At 28.5% G+C, this 18,708-nt stretch overlaps 1 protein-coding gene across 1 annotated transcript in view; it reads right to left on the bottom strand.

Moving 5' to 3' along the window:
• Positions 1-18,708, bottom strand: part of THADA (Thyroid adenoma-associated protein homolog) — a 72,777-nt gene that overhangs the window by 46,813 nt on the left and 7,256 nt on the right. The window contains exons 5-11 of the mRNA XM_075376359.1: positions 18,217-18,463; positions 13,425-13,576; positions 10,238-10,470; positions 9,381-9,562; positions 6,261-6,448; positions 6,000-6,153; positions 2,231-2,386 (exon numbers count right to left, since the gene is read on the bottom strand). Coding sequence (XP_075232474.1) covers positions 2,231-2,386; positions 6,000-6,153; positions 6,261-6,448; positions 9,381-9,562; positions 10,238-10,470; positions 13,425-13,576; positions 18,217-18,463 — 1,312 coding nt within the window. The remainder of the gene's footprint in view (positions 1-2,230; positions 2,387-5,999; positions 6,154-6,260; positions 6,449-9,380; positions 9,563-10,237; positions 10,471-13,424; positions 13,577-18,216; positions 18,464-18,708) is intronic.

An 18,708-nucleotide genomic window follows, 5' to 3' on the forward strand; every position in this document is an offset into this window, starting at 1 on the left:
TCAAAAAAAAAGTTAAAATAAAAGAGGTAATAGTACTAAATTATATACTAAATAATCGTGATGCAGGTCCCTTATACCATATCTATAATTTTTATTCCATTTAACTTTACTTTTCTGGTAGCTCCCATTTCTTCTTAAATTATTTATTATTATAACTCTTTTCTGTCATTTTCTTTGCAATTTTTACTGATCCTGTTTTAACCAACCTTTCTCTACTCATATGTTACAGCCAGTTGGCTTTTATATTCTGGATTGAACTGATACAAACTCCTACTCTTCTGCACCCTCTTCTGTAACTTTAGTTTTCTCCTTATCTGTCCACTTAATTTTTTTCCAGTCTCTTTCATGCCCCACAGTTCAAATATCTTTAGTCTTTATTTCCTCTCCCCCTTTTCATTAGACTCCAAACAGAAGTATATTACAAACACAACATATCATAAGAAAGTTTCCAAAGAAAGTTTAATTCTGATCCTCAGAACACGTGTTAAATTGTAACCACAGATTCATATTTCATATCAAACTGCAAAAACACAGAAGGCTTTCAGTTCAGGAGTCGCCATCTGTGCTAGTGATACTGAAAAGTGGGAAGATAAGGAGTCAATTTATGGATGTTTGCGCAATTAAAACTCTTTGATTCTAGCCTTAAATCAACACTGTGTACCTCATCTAAGATATATTACATCAAATTAAAATCTTTTTTGTACACCTGGTATAAGAGATTAAATATCATTAATTATTTTTAAAATCTTGCATAATTTAAAAAGAATTAATTTATTAACTGATTCCTCACTAATCTCTTTGCTTTCTTTTATAATTTCTTTTAAGTAAGGTTTGATAAGTTAATTTTTAGTCACACCACACAAATTATTTATTAGCTATTTTACAGAGAAGACTTCTAAAATTACATTACTGTATTACTTTGTTTCAAGCATGTAACGTAAGAATGTAATTATATATGTTAATCCATTATTATTATTATGATTTCTTTTCAAATTTTCTTTATTCCTCAATTTTAACTTTAATCTTTACTGTAAATATAGGTACATAAAAAATAATCTCTTCAAGTAAAAATTTTAAAAGTTTAAAAAATTTATGATGTATATACCTAAATAAAATAAAATATACAACTGGCAAAATCATAACTGCAAGATTCAAGTGAATACAGATTTTTTCATTAACCCTAGACTGGCATTGTATTATTTATAATAAAGAATATCAACAATTTTTATCACTGTTTTGTGTTTAATTTTAAATACTGCATAATACATTTAATTAAATACTAGCTACACACAATAAATGTAAGTAAAATGAGCATTTGTATATTTGTAACTAATGTTATAGTACATTTACAGTTTAACAAGAAGAGCACTGTGAAATTTCATCTTTTTCTGTACACTGTCAGTATGCTTTAAATTCAAAACTTTTCAGTTAATGTGAAAGTGTTTTAGTACCTAAAATTGCTATAATGACAGATTTCAATTGCTTGAATGAGCAATGAAGTACGTCTGATTGAAAGAATGGAAGTATCTTTTAATTGTTTACCAAATGTTATCGATAACCAAGAATGTTGAGAAAAAAAATGAATCCCAAATATATCAAGGTTACCATATAAAATGATTTCATCTATTTCCAGTGCATGTGATGAAATTTACTTTGATTTTTCTATGTAACAATTGGTCAAAAGGAAGTCCAGAAATCAAACAGAATATTAGAAATCTTCTTTAGTATAATTTTATTTGGTGGTTAATAAAAAATAAATTAAAAATACATTAGTAACATGCATAATATTACTTTTCACATTTATAAAAAGAGGTATTGGAAATTTAAAAGCTATAATATACAAGTTTTGACTTCTACAGAAGATTTTTGTAATAAGAAATTACAATCATTCTTTCCTAAATTTGCTATATATAATTTACAAAAAAAGATCTCTCTAAGTATCTCAATTTTTCTAATATCGCGATGATGTGATGTACACTCGGTTACATTAAAATGTTATTCATACTATAAGCATAATAATATGATTATAAACACAAGAATAATGAAGAATCCAAAATTAAATTTAATATATGCTTGATAAGTTAAATATCTAGTTCAATAATGATGAGTGATTATAACAATTTTCAAATCTTGTTATAACGAACTTTTGCTCTAATTCAGTTGTTATTCACATAAATAACAAATTGCAATTAAATAATTACCATAATAATATAAATAAATAAATAAATACCTTATTGATTAAACTTAATTTCTGATGACGAACAGCTGAATTATAATCATTAACATTATAAATAAAAAAAGTTCTAATAATTTCCAATTCTTTTTTAGTAAAACATTCAGTTGTTTTTTTACTTTCAACAAGCACAGAAAAACAAGACAATCGTACCTGCAATAATAAAGTGACAGAAAACAATAATCAATAAAGCAGTAGACAAAATGTGCATTAAAAAAAATTGTTTTAAAAAATAACACTAATTTTTTTTAGAAGTGAATTTTTAAAGTGAGGAAAAAGTAAAATCTATCAGTACTCTTTTCAACTATTTTAAAATGTTAACAAAATACATTTATTCTATAAAACCAGTGTACAAGAAAAATTTCTAACACATATTTATTTTAAACTAATTTCCTTTGCTAGCTACATACTTGTGCAAACATTCATGCAGCTTTTTACAATAATTAAAAAGAACCTATTCTTAGAATCTCCTTCAGCTGCTTTATTTTACTAGCAATCTCATCATTATCCTAGAATCCCTTTAATTAAAGTCAATTTCAACTAACAAATATGTATGAATAAACAGGTAATTAATTGGAAGAGTATAATAGATATGCTGTGATAACATAATATGATCAGATAAAATACGCTACACTGAGGTGGGTAAAGTAACTCTTGACCACCATGTATTATTGTGCTGACAAACAATTTATTGAGAACATAACACATTATAAGATTAACCACATTATTTAATATAATTTAAAAAAAAAAAGAAATACTGTTTCCACCATTTGTTGTAGTAGATAGGCATCTCAGATGAGGAACATAAATATATTAGTACACATAAACCCACTGTCTCTCAAAAACTTGAGTTATTCATTAGCATTTCACCAAAAGCTAATTCAAACATTGTTAATGTTTTGATCAGTGTTTTTTTTTTTAAGCAAAGCTCAAAATTATAGAATTGTGTGCTGTTTAATGATGGGTATTTCAAACCTACATGTGAACCGTATCACATGCAAGTTACACAACAAAAATTAATATAAAGAATAAGCAAAAATATGATACTATCCATACTACGATTGCTGCCAATTTGTGAAACACTAATTTCACACACATCTACTAATTTACAGAAAAGGTTTCAGATCCAGGAAGTGTTTAAAGATGCTTCACTTTGAGAATATGTACTGAATGAACTTAAACAAAATTTCTGCAGCAGAATAAAAATACAGTTCTTTTATACAGAAATACATACATCAAGTTTGAATGAAAAAGCAGTGATTTTTTTTTTATAAGTATATAAAACTTAATGTTAATTACTGTGCATTACATACTATTCATTTTATCTTATTTATTGTATTTATTTTAGTAAATGAATTAATTTTACTATGAAATTTAATTTATATAATTATTTTTATATTTATTTAATTTAAATATCTATGCATTGGGTATTTTATACTTTATGTATAAGATATAACAGTACTTATAATGGTAACAAAGATATTGAATTTAAAAAAATCAGAAAAAAATTTGGAGAAAGTTAAAAATTTTAAATAAAATCTTTATTTTTGAATTTGTGAGAAATTTTATAACTGATAAAATCTTCACATTTTCAAAAACAGCTCTAACCTCATGTAATTAAAATTTCCATCAAGTCAAAATCTAATTTCAAAATATCTTTGCTAAGATGACACCTGACACCATTCCTAATATTACCCCCACCTTGCCAAATTTGAAGATATTTGCTCACCCAATATAATATTAATTCAAATAGGCAATTATACCAGGAACCTTTTGTAAGTCTGTGCAAAAATAAAGACACAATTTCTCAGGAAAATTTTTTTTTATTTCTCAACATGATTGAGAAATATTATCTTTAAGTCTATAAACTTAGTCCTACGATGATCAAGTTTTTTAAAAACAGGTGGATGTCTGGGCAATAACTTCATCATTTCATGTTAATCCCTTTCCAGGACAAGTCACTTCTTCATATATGGAAAGAGATAATAATTAAAATTGCTAAATGTGGCAAGTAGAGGGAAGAATTTTATAACATAGATCAAACTATTTTGCAGTTGTAATTACAAAAGAATGAAGTGGTGAATTCCCTTTGTAAAAAAATAACCTTCTTTTTTATCAAATGTGTTTGTCTGATTTCTTCATTTAGACAATCCAGTAAAGATGCATATGACTACTTAGTTATCGTTTCCTCCAGAGAGTCAATGAGGATTATGCACCAGGAACTTGAAAGCCAATAGCTAACATCTTTACTGATGATGGAACAGTTTTCACCTTTTTCAGAGCAAGTTACCTAACTGCAACCCACTGTTTTGACTGTTCAACTGGTTTCAGATTGGTAGTGACATATTCAAATTTCATCAACTGATATGACATGATGCAAAAATTCCTCTCAATTCTGTAAAAGTAGTTCCAAACTGTGCTTTGAAATTATTACTCATTCACGTTTTTAATTAATTGTGAGGAAATGTGGCATCCTCCTTGTACACAGTTTTTACATATGTAAACATTCATATAATATATGATACACTGATCTAATCTCATGCAATTTCAATCTTTTATCTTCCATCCCATATCATGGAACTTTTTTCTGCAGTTGTAACCTTAACTGGCCATCCAGAATGTTCAGTGTTGTTTTTGCTACAAAGGGCCACTCCAAAAATAACTAAACTACAAGAGATATCTCTAAAGTAAAGATCGCTGGGAAATTTCTCTCTTGAAGGTTGGCAAACGTGTGTTGTTCATGGTCACACTAGTAATGTACACACTGCATTGTTGTCTGCAATTTGTTGTGCTGTAGCATCTTTGATTACGTGTGAGTTATTATGTTATAAAATGAATAGGAAAATCGATGTTGCCACCGACTGTGAAATACAAGGAGTTATACTATTTTAAACCATGAAAGCATTAAGCCAGCTGATATTCATACGCAGTTGGTTGCTGTGTACGGTGATAATGTAATGAATGAAAGAAACGTCTAAAAATGGTGTGAAAGATTTAGAAATAACAGAATTAATGTGCACGATGAAGAACTTTGGAGAGGCCCTCCGTAATCACCAAGGACTTGTTGAAACGCATTGATAATGAATTCAGAAAAGATCGTCACTTAACGATATCTGACCCGGCCCTTCTTTTTCCTGATTTTTCAAGAGCTGTTATTGGTCGCATTGTTCATGACCATTTACGCTTCAGAAAGGTTTGTAAACGTTGGGTGTCGCATGTCTTAATGTAATGTCACTAAAAAAATCTGAATGGAATCTACTTTGGAATTTTTGAACCGCTACACAGAAAATGGTGATGAGCTCCGTAATCCAATTTTTACTGATGATGAAACATGGATTTCATTATATGCCAGAGAGAAAACGGCAGTCAAGTGAATGGCATCATCCCAACTCACACAATGTACTTAAACTTTTGACTTTGCACTCCCTTATCAAACACCCTTCATACACGTAAACAAAAATGTATTTAAACAACAAAATTTTTCTTCATTTTTGCATTTTCTATATTTCATGACATCCCTGAAGCCAGAAAAGTAGGAATGTGACTTTTGGAATGATTATCATACTTTCACCTTGTTATAAATACTGTATCTGCTGGGAAAGTATAAATATAACATTTCTAATGTGAAAAATTGATTTTTCACATAAATTTACTTTATTACAGTGAAACTGGTAGTATCCAATATTTTAGATGACTACCAAGTAATTAAAAAGTAATTATAATTTTAAATTCATGATAATGTACTGTGCAGAAAACATATGTTTACCTCATTATTTTGATGACATAAAGCTTCAGTAAAGAATGAATAATTGACAAATCCTCTCCATTTTAGTTTATCAACACTATTGCCAATATTCAATCCTAATTTACGACAAGCGTGAAGACATGAAAATGATATGACCCAATTCTTTTCATTTTGACTAAGAAAAAAAAGAAAAGGAAAACCATTGATAAACATAACAATATACGTTTATTGCAATTTTTAAAGTAAAAAAGTAAATAAATAAATAAGTAAAAACTTATTTACCTCATAATATTATTAACAATCTCAGGTGAAATACAAATTGCTTTTGTAAGTAATTTTTCAAGACCATGATTACGTCCTTCATTTTTAATTATTGTATCTAAAAGTGGTCCAACCCATTCTTCGATCCATATTTTTAAATCAACTTCTTTTAAATGTTGTAACATTAATGACTCCACACTATTTATCATCTACAATAAAAATTTCAACTAATTATTCTAGTGTATAATAACATCTTATCGTATATTATGATGAAATAGATAAAAGTTTTGAAAAACAGTTTTTACAACTATTCCTTCACCATGATGGTGGTTGAAAATACATTACATAAAACAAAAATAGCAGTTTACCATGTAATTTAAAATTGGAAATATCCAAATGTTACTTGTGAGACTTTTTAGAAAGGTTAACAACCAACCACAATGAGTGATATCAAATTTTATATAACTCAGAGCAAATTTTTCAGTCATTGTGCCAAAATATATAAGCCATATAAATATTACTTTTCCGTACATTTCAACCCATTATATCTATATATTATATAACACTTTAAATATTTTGTGTTTTCACTTGACAAATTTTAATGTTTTACTCAGAAAAATGTTAAAATTACTCAACAATTTGTTTTAATTTTGAAAACATACCTGTTAGATTACATAAAATGTTCATAAGAATAGTTTTTATTTTCTTGATTAGTTAAAAAATACAATTGTGGTAAAACTCAGATACAAAAGATTTTAAGAAAATAATAAAACACCTCAAAAGCAAATGAAAAATAATATTTCAACATGGAAATAAGGAGTTGAAGAAGTAATAATCTCTAAAAAAAAAATATATATACATATATATATATATATATAGACCAGTGTTCCCCGTCACAGCTTCGCCTGTAATATCAATGAAGGTTAGAATCCCATGTCACAGCTTCACCCGCACTACATGATTATTTGTGTTTCCTGTCACAGTCAGGAATATTTAACAGGTCAGAATAATAATGATAAATAAAAATTGAAGTCTGTTCATTTTATAAAAAAATATCAGTATATTGTAATTTCTTCAGAGTAACAGTTTGGTCAGTACAGGACCCCGAAACTGAGTGATCTGATGAATGAGGTCTAAAATAAGTCTGCCTCCATCTTAAAAATATTACTTATAGCTGGTTACCCATCCTTCATGTGGGTAAAAATAAATTCCAGTTCTTAGCATTATCTGACAAACACAGTAGGAGGTGATCATACTGTTTCTCTTCTTTTTTTTAAAAATGTTTTCTTATTTTATTTTTTTTGTCAAGTAATTGGAGGCAGTTGCAACCAATCACGTCACACTTACAGTAACAGAAGCAGTGGCTGTGTTGGTTGTGCTGCCATGGTGTACACTTTCACCCCTTAAAAAATCAAAATTAAAAAAGTCTAAAATCGATTTTAGATATTTATCTGAAGAGTATTTTCAAACCCAAATCAAGTGAATAACTTTTTATTGTCAAAAATTGGGAAAATTAGCAATGATTGTTCAATTTTGTTTTTTTTTTTTTTTACTTTTCTTCATCCCGTTTAAGGTTGAATTTTTAAAAAATCTAGAAATTGTTTTTTTTTAATATATTTATATTAAAATTATGCATACCAAAAACCAGGTCAATATCTTCAATTATTACTGAAAAATTAAAGAAATTCAAAATACATTTTAACCTTTAAATTTTGAATTGTAAAAAATCTAGAAATTGGTTTTTAGATTCACATGAAGATTATACACACACAAAATAAAGTTGACATCTTCACTTTTTACTGAGAAATTAAAAAAATAACCAAGTTTAAAAAACATTTCTTTTAATTTTATTAATAAGTATTTTACATGTTATTCTACGTAGGAAAAGTCTATTTTACCAATTTATTGCACAGATTAATTATTAAACAATAATACTTTGTGTAAAGCCATTTACACAGAATATTGTGAACATATATGAGGTGGTATCAAAATGTTTCCAGACATCTAACTCTGGAAATTAGAGGCAGGCATGGAGGAAAGATCCAACTGGTGGGCAAGCCTGTCATGCCAGATATAGCTGGTAGGCAGGGAGGCCTGTTTGAGTATATGGACACTCCCCTGGGCAGTGTTACACTTAATTGCTAAGATATGGCCCAAGGATGAGGGGGGGAAAAGCCTAATCTTTAAAATGTATAATGCAGTTTGTCAAATTATATTGCTAAGTTTACACTGGAAGTTGTTAAACTTGTGTTTTTATGATTGAGTATCAGTGACATTCTGTGATTATGCTGCGGATTAGTATTTGGAACAAAGAGCCAATGTGAAATTTTATTTTAAGCTAGAAAAACTGGCTACAGAGACATTCAATTCACTTCTGCAAGTTTACAGTAATAAGGAAATGGGTTGCACACAATGTTTTGACTGGCAAGCACGCTCCAAAAGTGGAAAACACCCCTGAAGACAACAAGAGATCCAGAAGATCTTCCATTAGCATAGTCCTTGAAAATGTGAAAAAAATCCACTGAGATTTTGTTTCTCAGGCCAGACTGCCAATAGAATATTTTATTACCAACTTCTGAAGCGTTTGAAAGAGAAAACAACCAGATCTGTTGCATACGAATAATTGAATTCTTCATGATGGTAAAGCACCTTGTCACTGAGCAATCCTTGTTCGTAATTTTCTCACAAAGAACAACATGTCACTTCTGCACACACTTTACTTGGCAGATTTAGCTCCTACAGATTTCTTCCTTTTCTTGAAGGTGAAGTTGCAGCTGAAAGGCCACTGCTTTAACATCATTGCAATTTCAAGGCCACATTTCAGAAGTTGCTGGAATGACTGGGGCCAGTGCATTATTGTGCAGGATGACTACTTTGACGAAGATGTTTAAACTTAAATAGAGGAACATGAAGCACTTTTTCTTAAATGGACCATGTCCAGGAATTTTTAATAACACCTAATAAAACGGTTGTATTCTTAACTACCATATTCTATATTCTGTAAAAAAAGAAACTGCTGATGAGTAGAATTAATGATAGTTTTTTCAGGATATTTCATAAAAAATATGACTGTCAAACATGTAACACATCAATAATACACCAATTATTAAATTATATATTTAAAAATTAAAAAAAACTTACATAACTTGGAACACAAGGTTGTTGCAGTGAGGTCAATAAAGTTTTAACAAGGTTTGGTTCTGAAGATAAAATTTCAACAGAGGATAACGTTTCAGATAAAGCCTGCAGTGCAGCATGTTTTGCCCTTTTCCAAACAGGAGTTGCTACCATTTTATCTAATAATACCTTTAATAAATTCTGTTCTACCAACAAAAACAAACCCATTCTATAAAATTTAAAATAAAAATATATAAACATGCAATATCAATGAAGTCAAACAATATCTAAAAACAAACATTAAAAATCAACAATGTTATTATTTTGGCATCTTTGCTGACATATTCAGGTACATCTTTGAACTTCAGAAATTTAATTGACACAGTAGGCTGTTAAGAATATTCATTATACTGAGATAAATTTTTAAATGAAACAAGAATATGACATCGCCAAATATGAGGTAGCATGTCTACCTTTTATTAAGATGTCTTGTGTTCAAAACCTGGTCAGGCTTGACAAGTCTTACATTATTAAAAGACTATACTATTAATCATTGACACATTCACTATTATCTATGAATTAACATTGACTATTATCGATTAACATTAACTATGAAAGGTATTTCGAAGGATAAATAAATATTAATACAACAGGTCATTTACAAATCATATTAATTTCAAAATTAAGTTCATGCTAAAACTGTATTTCTTTTCATTTTAAAGATCATTAACTACAAAAATTTGATGTTATTTTGGTTTCAAATCTTCTTTGCTGTAATACTTCCAAAACATTTAATAAAAAAGAACTAGTTCATTTAAAGATTTTATAAAAAAAAATTATTAAATAAAAAGTTGAGAAAAATTAATTACAATAAATGTTACCTTGTGATGAAGAGTTATCATAAGAGGCAAGTTTAACAATATTACTAATCAAAGTACAACTTAAATGACGCACACTATCCATATAATGATCCAGATGTATCCATGTAAATGTAATAAGAAATGAATTAAAGTACGATAACGAAAAAAATGCAACTGGCATTGAAAGAAATGTTCTTGACAAAATCACAAAAACTCTACTTAAGCTAAGTATAATTGTACAATCTGTACTATTCCTATAATCAAAGAAAACACAAAAATTAAAAATGTAATAATTTTTTCAATAAGTAACAAGAAAGTGGAGAAATTGGAAAATAATTTAACTGTTGATTACATTTAACAATTGTATTAAATAATCAAACTCAACTTCTGCAGATACAGTGTCTTGACAGTAAGTCAAACCATGTAATAACACATTTAGTGCTGTATTGACACAATGACATGTTCTGTTATTCCATGAGTATTTAATACTCCATCAGTATTGTTCTATGATTTTACTCAGTGTTGTAGAAAGATTTAAAACACACATAATTTCTAACAACAAACATGCTTTTCTAAAATAATGAACTGTACAGAAATGTTGCTGATACTATTTTGTTGTACCTAGGCAACAAGACAATGTGAACTATCAACAGCTATTCACATGATGAATAAGTACACCGCAGAATAAAATTTCTGTAAATGTTCCCATGTTTAAGTCTATTTTTCACTCAATGAACATTTTTCAATAATTATTTTTTCCTTTGTAGAGGAAATTCCTCTGGGAACTTCTCACTGAAATCCTTTTTAGTTAACTGAAATAGAAGGTGCATTGTTGGGTTCTTTGCATTTTTTTTTTTGTTTTTACAGTGTTCCTTAAATACATAAACTGAACTGTTTTACGGTTTATAACTGTTTTCAAGTTATAAAAAATGTTTTATTATAAAATCTGATTCAATCTGTACAACAAAACTTTATATTTTTAAACAGCCAAAATATATTTTGATATCATTCAAAGATCTAGGAGTTTGAAAAACGTTGACTTCCATCCATTCATGAAGTTGTTTAATAATTTAATTCTACATGTTTGGTTATAGTAATTCCATAATTTCTATGTTCATAATTACTATTATAACAATTAATTATCATATAAAATCACAGATTAATTTAATTAGACTATTCAGTCACCTAAAAGTCAAATTTTTGAAGTCAAGTAATAATGTATACCATAATTTAAATTCCTGTAATTTGTTTTGATTTCAGAAAGGCATAATGATTATTTACATATTAATAAATTATTTTTTGTTTAGTAAATAAGTGATACAAAATAAAAATTAAAAAATCTAACAACAAAGTTGTAATACTTTCCTGGCATTGGTTATTTATTCTCATATAGCGGAAAAATAATTATATATGAAAAAAGGTACCTAAGATATCTTTTTTTTTTGGGTGGAGGTAATTTATGATGAAGTTTTATTGTGAAATTAGTATTAAAAGTTTAAATAAATCGGAAATGTTTTTAAAAATTCAAAAAATTGATATTTTTAAAGTTTGATTGGCTCCCCCAGTGCTAATATTGCTTCCAAAGTATTTTTTTTGGGGGTCACTTGTGCCTCTACTACGTCTTGGTAGACATTTAAAGATATGCAATAAATAGAAAGATAGCTTTTTTCAATTTTTGGGAAGGTGAAATTTTGGGACAAACTACTTTTAAAATTTTTAAGATAAGCATGCACACAGACATTGAGCTTAATATAAAGTGGGGTATGTTTGCAAAATTTTGAGAAAATTTACCACCAAAAAAACTCCCACTCCCTGGAGATGATATTGATCCCAAAATTTCACCAACAAATTGCCCTAAATATACAAGTCTCTGTACAAAATTTCATCACAACAGTTTGCCCAGTCAAAAGTTGTTAAGCTTCAAACACGCCAATGCATATATATACGTATGTAAGTACATATGAACATTACCCCCGCCAATTTTTTTTTTGTTTTTTGGGATCCCTGGGTCATGAAACGTCAAGAAATGTAAAAAAAACCTATACCCCCCCCCCCCCACCAGATTGTGACTAATTACCACACTTTCCTTCTTGCAGCCTAGCTCTAGATCTATGATACCAGGAAAGTAAAATGTAAAAAATTAAATAACAAAAAAAAACTTAAAAAGTAAAATAAAATACTTTTTCAAGATATATGACATCAAAATCTGCATATTGATAGAATTAATGAAAAAATGTAAAGAACCCAAAAATGCAACTTCTATTTATGTTAACTAAAAAAGACTTCAACGCCCCAGAGAAACAACTTCCTCTACAAAAGACAAAAAATGATTGAAAAGTGCTCATTTGGTGAGGAGTAAATTTGAACATGATCCTGAGACCCAGAAACAAGCCCTGGGTAAGCTTGTACATGACTCCAATAAGCTCGTACAAATTTTAGGAATAGTAGAAAGGCAGCTTTAATTACCTAACCTCTTTAAGCAGCTCTTGAACCAATTAGATTTTATTTACATACAGTTCCTGGATAAGAAACAGAGTACCCAAACTATCCCATACACAGTGCAATTCCCTCAATGGGCGCGGTAAAAGAGTGGCTAGATAATCAATCAGTTAGTAAAGCATTTGCTGGGGCAAGTGCCACTACAAGCTGGCAGCTGATAAAAGGTAAGGGATGACTGAACCATGACCTGCAATATCACTTATTATTTAACTGACAATAATCCTAGTGGTATGAAAACTATAACAGTGGTATGACTGTTATTGACGAGTGGCAAGAAATAAAGACAAATCATTTAAATCAAATTATGAGGTCTCTTTGAGTTGTTAGAGAACAATACTCTAATTATAGTTCTATAATGCAATCTTCAAAAGGTGCAGTGAAATTTTAAAATAAAAAATGCTTTAACATCCACCATACATCCATCCCCAATGTCAATTTCACCAGCTTTCATGACTTCCCATACCTGAAGAATAACTTAACATTTTTGTTTTTCTTAGCATAACATATTATAATTACCAAACAAATGTCCATACAATGCAGTTTTCTAATTTATTAAATGTGTTAATTATAAGTAATAGTAATCAGAAAAGTGATCTTTTTTATTAAATCTTGATTTTATTACAGATCAGGAAATCAATGCATAACAAAACTGATAAAATACAATTTTTTATTAATAATATTAAAAAAAAATAAAGTTAGTTAAAACTACCTGTTGTAAATATTAACAAGTTCATCAAAGATCATTTTCAGAAGACAATAATCATTTGCTGAAAGATCGTCAGTTGTTAGAACATTTAACAAACCGGAGCAAACACAGATAATTATCATTTCATCTTTATTTTTCTGATATTCACTTAACAACTGTTAGGGCAAAAATAGTAGATTAGAATTAAAAAAAAAGGAAAATAAATATTTATTACAGAGATAAAAAAAATACAAGAACAAATTAGATGTTTTTATTTACTAAAAAGTGAATAGCTAAATATATAATTTATAGATATTTCAAGTAAATATCAAAATAAATAATTCAATACTAATTTATAAATATTAACCCTTTGTAAATAATTGATTTAACCCATGTTGGATGGTTGGCTGAACTCGTGATATCTGCTGCACCATAAAAATTAAACCACATAAGTTCAGTGGTACCCTGTCCATAAATCTTGTGTTAACTGTATTCCAATTTTTATAGCAAAGCTAGAATTTTGAGATTAAATTTTAAATATATTTTTATACATAAATTAGGATGCCTGTGTTTTCCAAATATCCACTTAAAACCCAAGAATCATATACCAGATTTTAATAACCCTTTTATCAATCAACTTCTGAACTTTGGGAAAGATTTTAGAAAAAAACTGATTTTTATTTAAGAATATCATGTACATTGGGTTAAGTCTTTTAAGTTATCACAATTAATTTTATTGTTTCAACATTTTTATAGGCAGGTAAACTACTAAGTTATTACAGCATATTAATAAAAATTTATTATCGTGAGTTGTGTTTATTTATCTGTTTGTACTGGGATAACCCATGAACAACAAAATCTGTTTCAGTGAAACTTACAAAATAGATTTCATAAATAATTATTTACATGATAAAAACCTAAGTGAACTGATAAATTTTTTCTTGAAATTTTTACCAGTGGATAAAATTTTGATATTTGTTAGATTTTGCATTTACAAAATACAAATTACTCTGGATTAGAATAATTTTAAAAAATTAACAGAAGAAGAAAATAGGATAAAGATGTACTAAAATTTATGGAATACTTTAAAAACACATTTGAAACAAATTTTCTTGAAAGTTTTCTTTTTCGTTTTGAATCATTTTTTTTGTTTAAAGAGGAATCCTTTCCTTACCTTGGAGGAAGATTTATCTGGTACAGAAAAGAATGTAAACAAAATGCAGAAAAACTTAGAACACAACATTTTTTCGTAAATTTTTACTGAGTTCCCTTCTGAGTAATACACAAGAACTGGCAACTAGAGCAATACTGGATAATTCGGTTCATATTAAACTACTTTTTTTAAAACAAATATTATAAATTATATTACTCTGAAAGTATCAACAATGTGGTGTTAATCTTACAAAGATAATACATACATATATACTATGTATGTACACTATCTATGAAGAATACTTCATAAACTGATTTATTAATAAAGCTGAAACTTTAGAAACTAATTTAAGGAAGGAAAATAAAAAAAAACGTTCATATGAATGAATGTTCTACCATGGTTTATCTGTCTTTTTATATTTTTTTAAATAGATAACTCCAGGACAACTCCAGGTAACTTAACACAGTGACTGCCATACCCTCCAACTGGGGAAACTTGGCTTCCTTTGATAATGCCACCCACTCCGATTGAAGTTGTGGTAACTAATCATTCTCTAGCAGTGTTGTAAGTGTGGTTTAGCTGAAAGTATTGTTTTGCTATTGTGGTGTAGTTGATAAATAGTGGTTCTGATACACAGTATAGTCAGTATTGTGACATTTTTGTCTTCAACACTATGCAATCCTAGTTGAAAATGACTCTTTAAAAACACATTTGAAACAAATTTTCTTGAAAGTTTTCTTTTTCGTTTTGAATCATTTTTTTTGTTTAAAGAGGAATCCTTTCCTTACCTTGGAGGAAGATTTATCTGGTACAGAAAAGAATGTAAACAAAATGCAGAAAAACTTAGAACACAACATTTTTTCGTAAATTTTTACTGAGTTCCCTTCTGAGTAATACACAAGAACTGGCAACTAGAGCAATACTGGATAATTCGGTTCATATTAAACTACTTTTTTTAAAACAAATATTATAAATTATATTACTCTGAAAGTATCAACAATGTGGTGTTAATCTTACAAAGATAATACATACATATATACTATGTATGTACACTATCTATGAAGAATACTTCATAAACTGATTTATTAATAAAGCTGAAACTTTAGAAACTAATTTAAGGAAGGAAAATAAAAAAAAACGTTCACATGAATGAATGTTCTACCATGGTTTATCTGTCTTTTTATATTTTTTTTAAATAGATAACTCCAGGACAACTCCAGGTAACTTAACACATTGACTGCCATACCCTCCAACTGGGGAAACTTGGCTTCCTTTGATAATGCCACCCACTCCGATTGAAGTTGTGGTAACTAATCATTCTCTAGCAGTGTTGTAAGTGTGGTTTAGCTGAAAGTATTGTTTTGCTATTGTGGTGTAGTTGATAAATAGTGGTTCTGATACACAGTATAGTCAGTATTGTGACATTTTTGTCTTCAACACTATGCAATCCTAGTTGAAAATGACGGACACACCAGATCCTTCTGGACTCCAGTGTGAATGCAGAAATAAAGCGCTAAGTAATGAAGAGCTACTGTAATATTTGGAAGACAGTGAGAGTAGTTTAGGAAAAGATAGCAACGATGAGTATTTTATGGGTTTTAACATTTTGACTTCCAGCTCCGAGGATGAAGCTGAGTTAGTGAATGATGAAGTTAGGAACTCATGGGGAGATACAGATATATTAAAGCAATTTACATTTAAAAAATAACAAGGAACGCTTATTAAATTTCAGTTAACGCCATACCAATAGACATTTATCAAATGATTTTTGATGATAATTTTTTGCAAACTATTGTCAAGTTTACTAATGAATATGCTGTTGAAGTTTTGTATTGTCCACAAACAAAAGTGTAATCCCGTAATGTAGACAGAAAAGGATGTTCAATTAGAAGAGTTAAAAATATTTTTATCCTTACTGCTTCACACTGGCATTATTTCATTGCCTCACTTAGTGATTATTTCAATAATCACTTGGTGATTATTGGAAGACTCTTTCTGATATACCAATATTCAGAAAGTATATGTCCCAAAACAGACTTCTTTTACTTTTAATATATTTACATCTCTCATCTGCAGAAATAATACTTGTGACCATCTACAAAAGATAAAGCTAGCAATTGACTTTTTTTAACAATAAAATGATCAGCTTTATTACCCAGGTAAAGAATTATCTCTAGATAAGTCCATGGTTCTCTAGCATATATGTTTAATATTCCGACAATACATAAAAAGCAAGCGCCATAAGTGTGGCATGAAACTACCTATACTAATTGAACCAAATGGTTTGGTGCTTAACATTCATTTATATGAATGTTGAATGAATATGAAAATATGAATGAAGGGGTCACAGGTCTTCAGGTCACAGACATTTGAGTTGGTATTGGTCACACAGAAATTAGCAATGATGCATTTATTACAAGAAAAGTTAGGCAATGGCCATGCAGTATACCTTGATAATTTTTATAACAGCAAAGGCCAAATTACTTGACCAAGATACATACTGTACTGGTGCTCTCACAGCGAACAGGAAAAATAAACCACAACTTTTAATAGTTCCAGTAATAGTGAACCATCTTAATACTCAGTTGGCAGTCAGTGTGTTAATGGTTATTATAAATATACACAAAACTCTCTAAAAAAATATGGTGATTTTAGATTTTCAAATTTAAAAATAGCTGCATTTTGAAATGTTATATAAATAATTATAGAAGTAAATTCAGCATTTATTACATTATTCTACTTTCCATCGAATATTACAGAACAAGAATGAGTAAGCCTTTACAAGTGTACATCACAAGTGTTGACTTGTAAGTGCAAGTGTTGTAGTTATAGTTATTATCATAATAAAGAGTGTAAGACTTCTGAACCTTGAATCACCGGTGAAGCAAATAATAAAAAGCTTTATATCTTACCTTAGTTACTGGTACAATAGACCATTAGAGTTTAATGAAGACTATGCAGTATTGTCAGTAGTTAGTCACTTAAGAATGTCAGTTTTTAGTGTTATTTTCAAAATAATTGTAATCAGATTCTTTAACTGCTAAAATAAAGTTTACATAGGTTTTCCAATAAAATAGTATAATAAATGCATTAAAAAAAAAACCAAGGTGTTAAGACATTGAAACAAAACCTTAACTGGGCAAATTATTCTCTGAATTACCCTTTTTATAATGACAAGAAATTTTATACAATAAAAAATGTTTTAAAAAATAAAGCACAACAAAATATTAAAACTGCCACATTTCAAGGCAAAATCTTTTTCTGAAAATTCAGGTGGGATCTTTCTTGACTAATAAAATCAACTGGTCATCCTTTTCTTCCTTTCTTGTATATCATTATTAAACCCTATTTTTTTTTTAACTCTTGGGAGAAAAGTAGAAGAGATGAGAATCTCAATTAAATTTGTTTTTTTTTTGTTTTGTTTTCTTGTACACAAGCAACAGAGTAGTTATGCAACTAATTAAAAAATATTAAGCAACAGGAAACATCACCCAAAGAAAAATAACCTGTAATAATACTTCTTATGACAAAGCTATTATAACTTATAAAAAGCTTATTACTTAACTAATAATATGCATACAAAAATTAAAATTCTACACCATAAGTGACTAAAATTCTTAGTCTTAAGTAAAATTCTTGATAATAAAAATTGATTACACTTACTTGTATATATCCTTCATAATTGTTTGTTGTGTGTTTAATACACAGACAAGCAAGATGTCCACTATTATTTGCAGTATCCAAAGGTAATCCTGTTATTAAAAGTACATTACATACAGAAACTTTTATTTCATTTACGTATTTAATTACTGAATCATTAAACTTTTGTAGAACATGAACAGCTAATCGAGTGCTGCAATGTATACACTGATATATTTCTGCTTTATAAGTTGGTGAAAGGTCAAATTTTCTGTAATAAAAAAAAATAATAAAACAATGAATTTTCAATGAAAATGGGTAACATAAAATGAATCAAAATGAAAACTGTTACACATTTTCATTGTTTAACAATGAAAAATAATATACAATGAAAATTCAAATAATGAGCAAATCAAACTATGTTATATTTAATTGCAAATTGACAAAGTTAAACAAACCTCTGTACATAAATAATTATTAATATAAATTAGATCCTTAGTAACATTTACATTTCCT

The sequence above is a fragment of the Lycorma delicatula genome, chromosome 10 (assembly GCF_047948215.1).
Source record: "Lycorma delicatula isolate Av1 chromosome 10, ASM4794821v1, whole genome shotgun sequence".
NCBI classification, from domain to species: domain Eukaryota; kingdom Metazoa; phylum Arthropoda; class Insecta; order Hemiptera; family Fulgoridae; genus Lycorma; species Lycorma delicatula.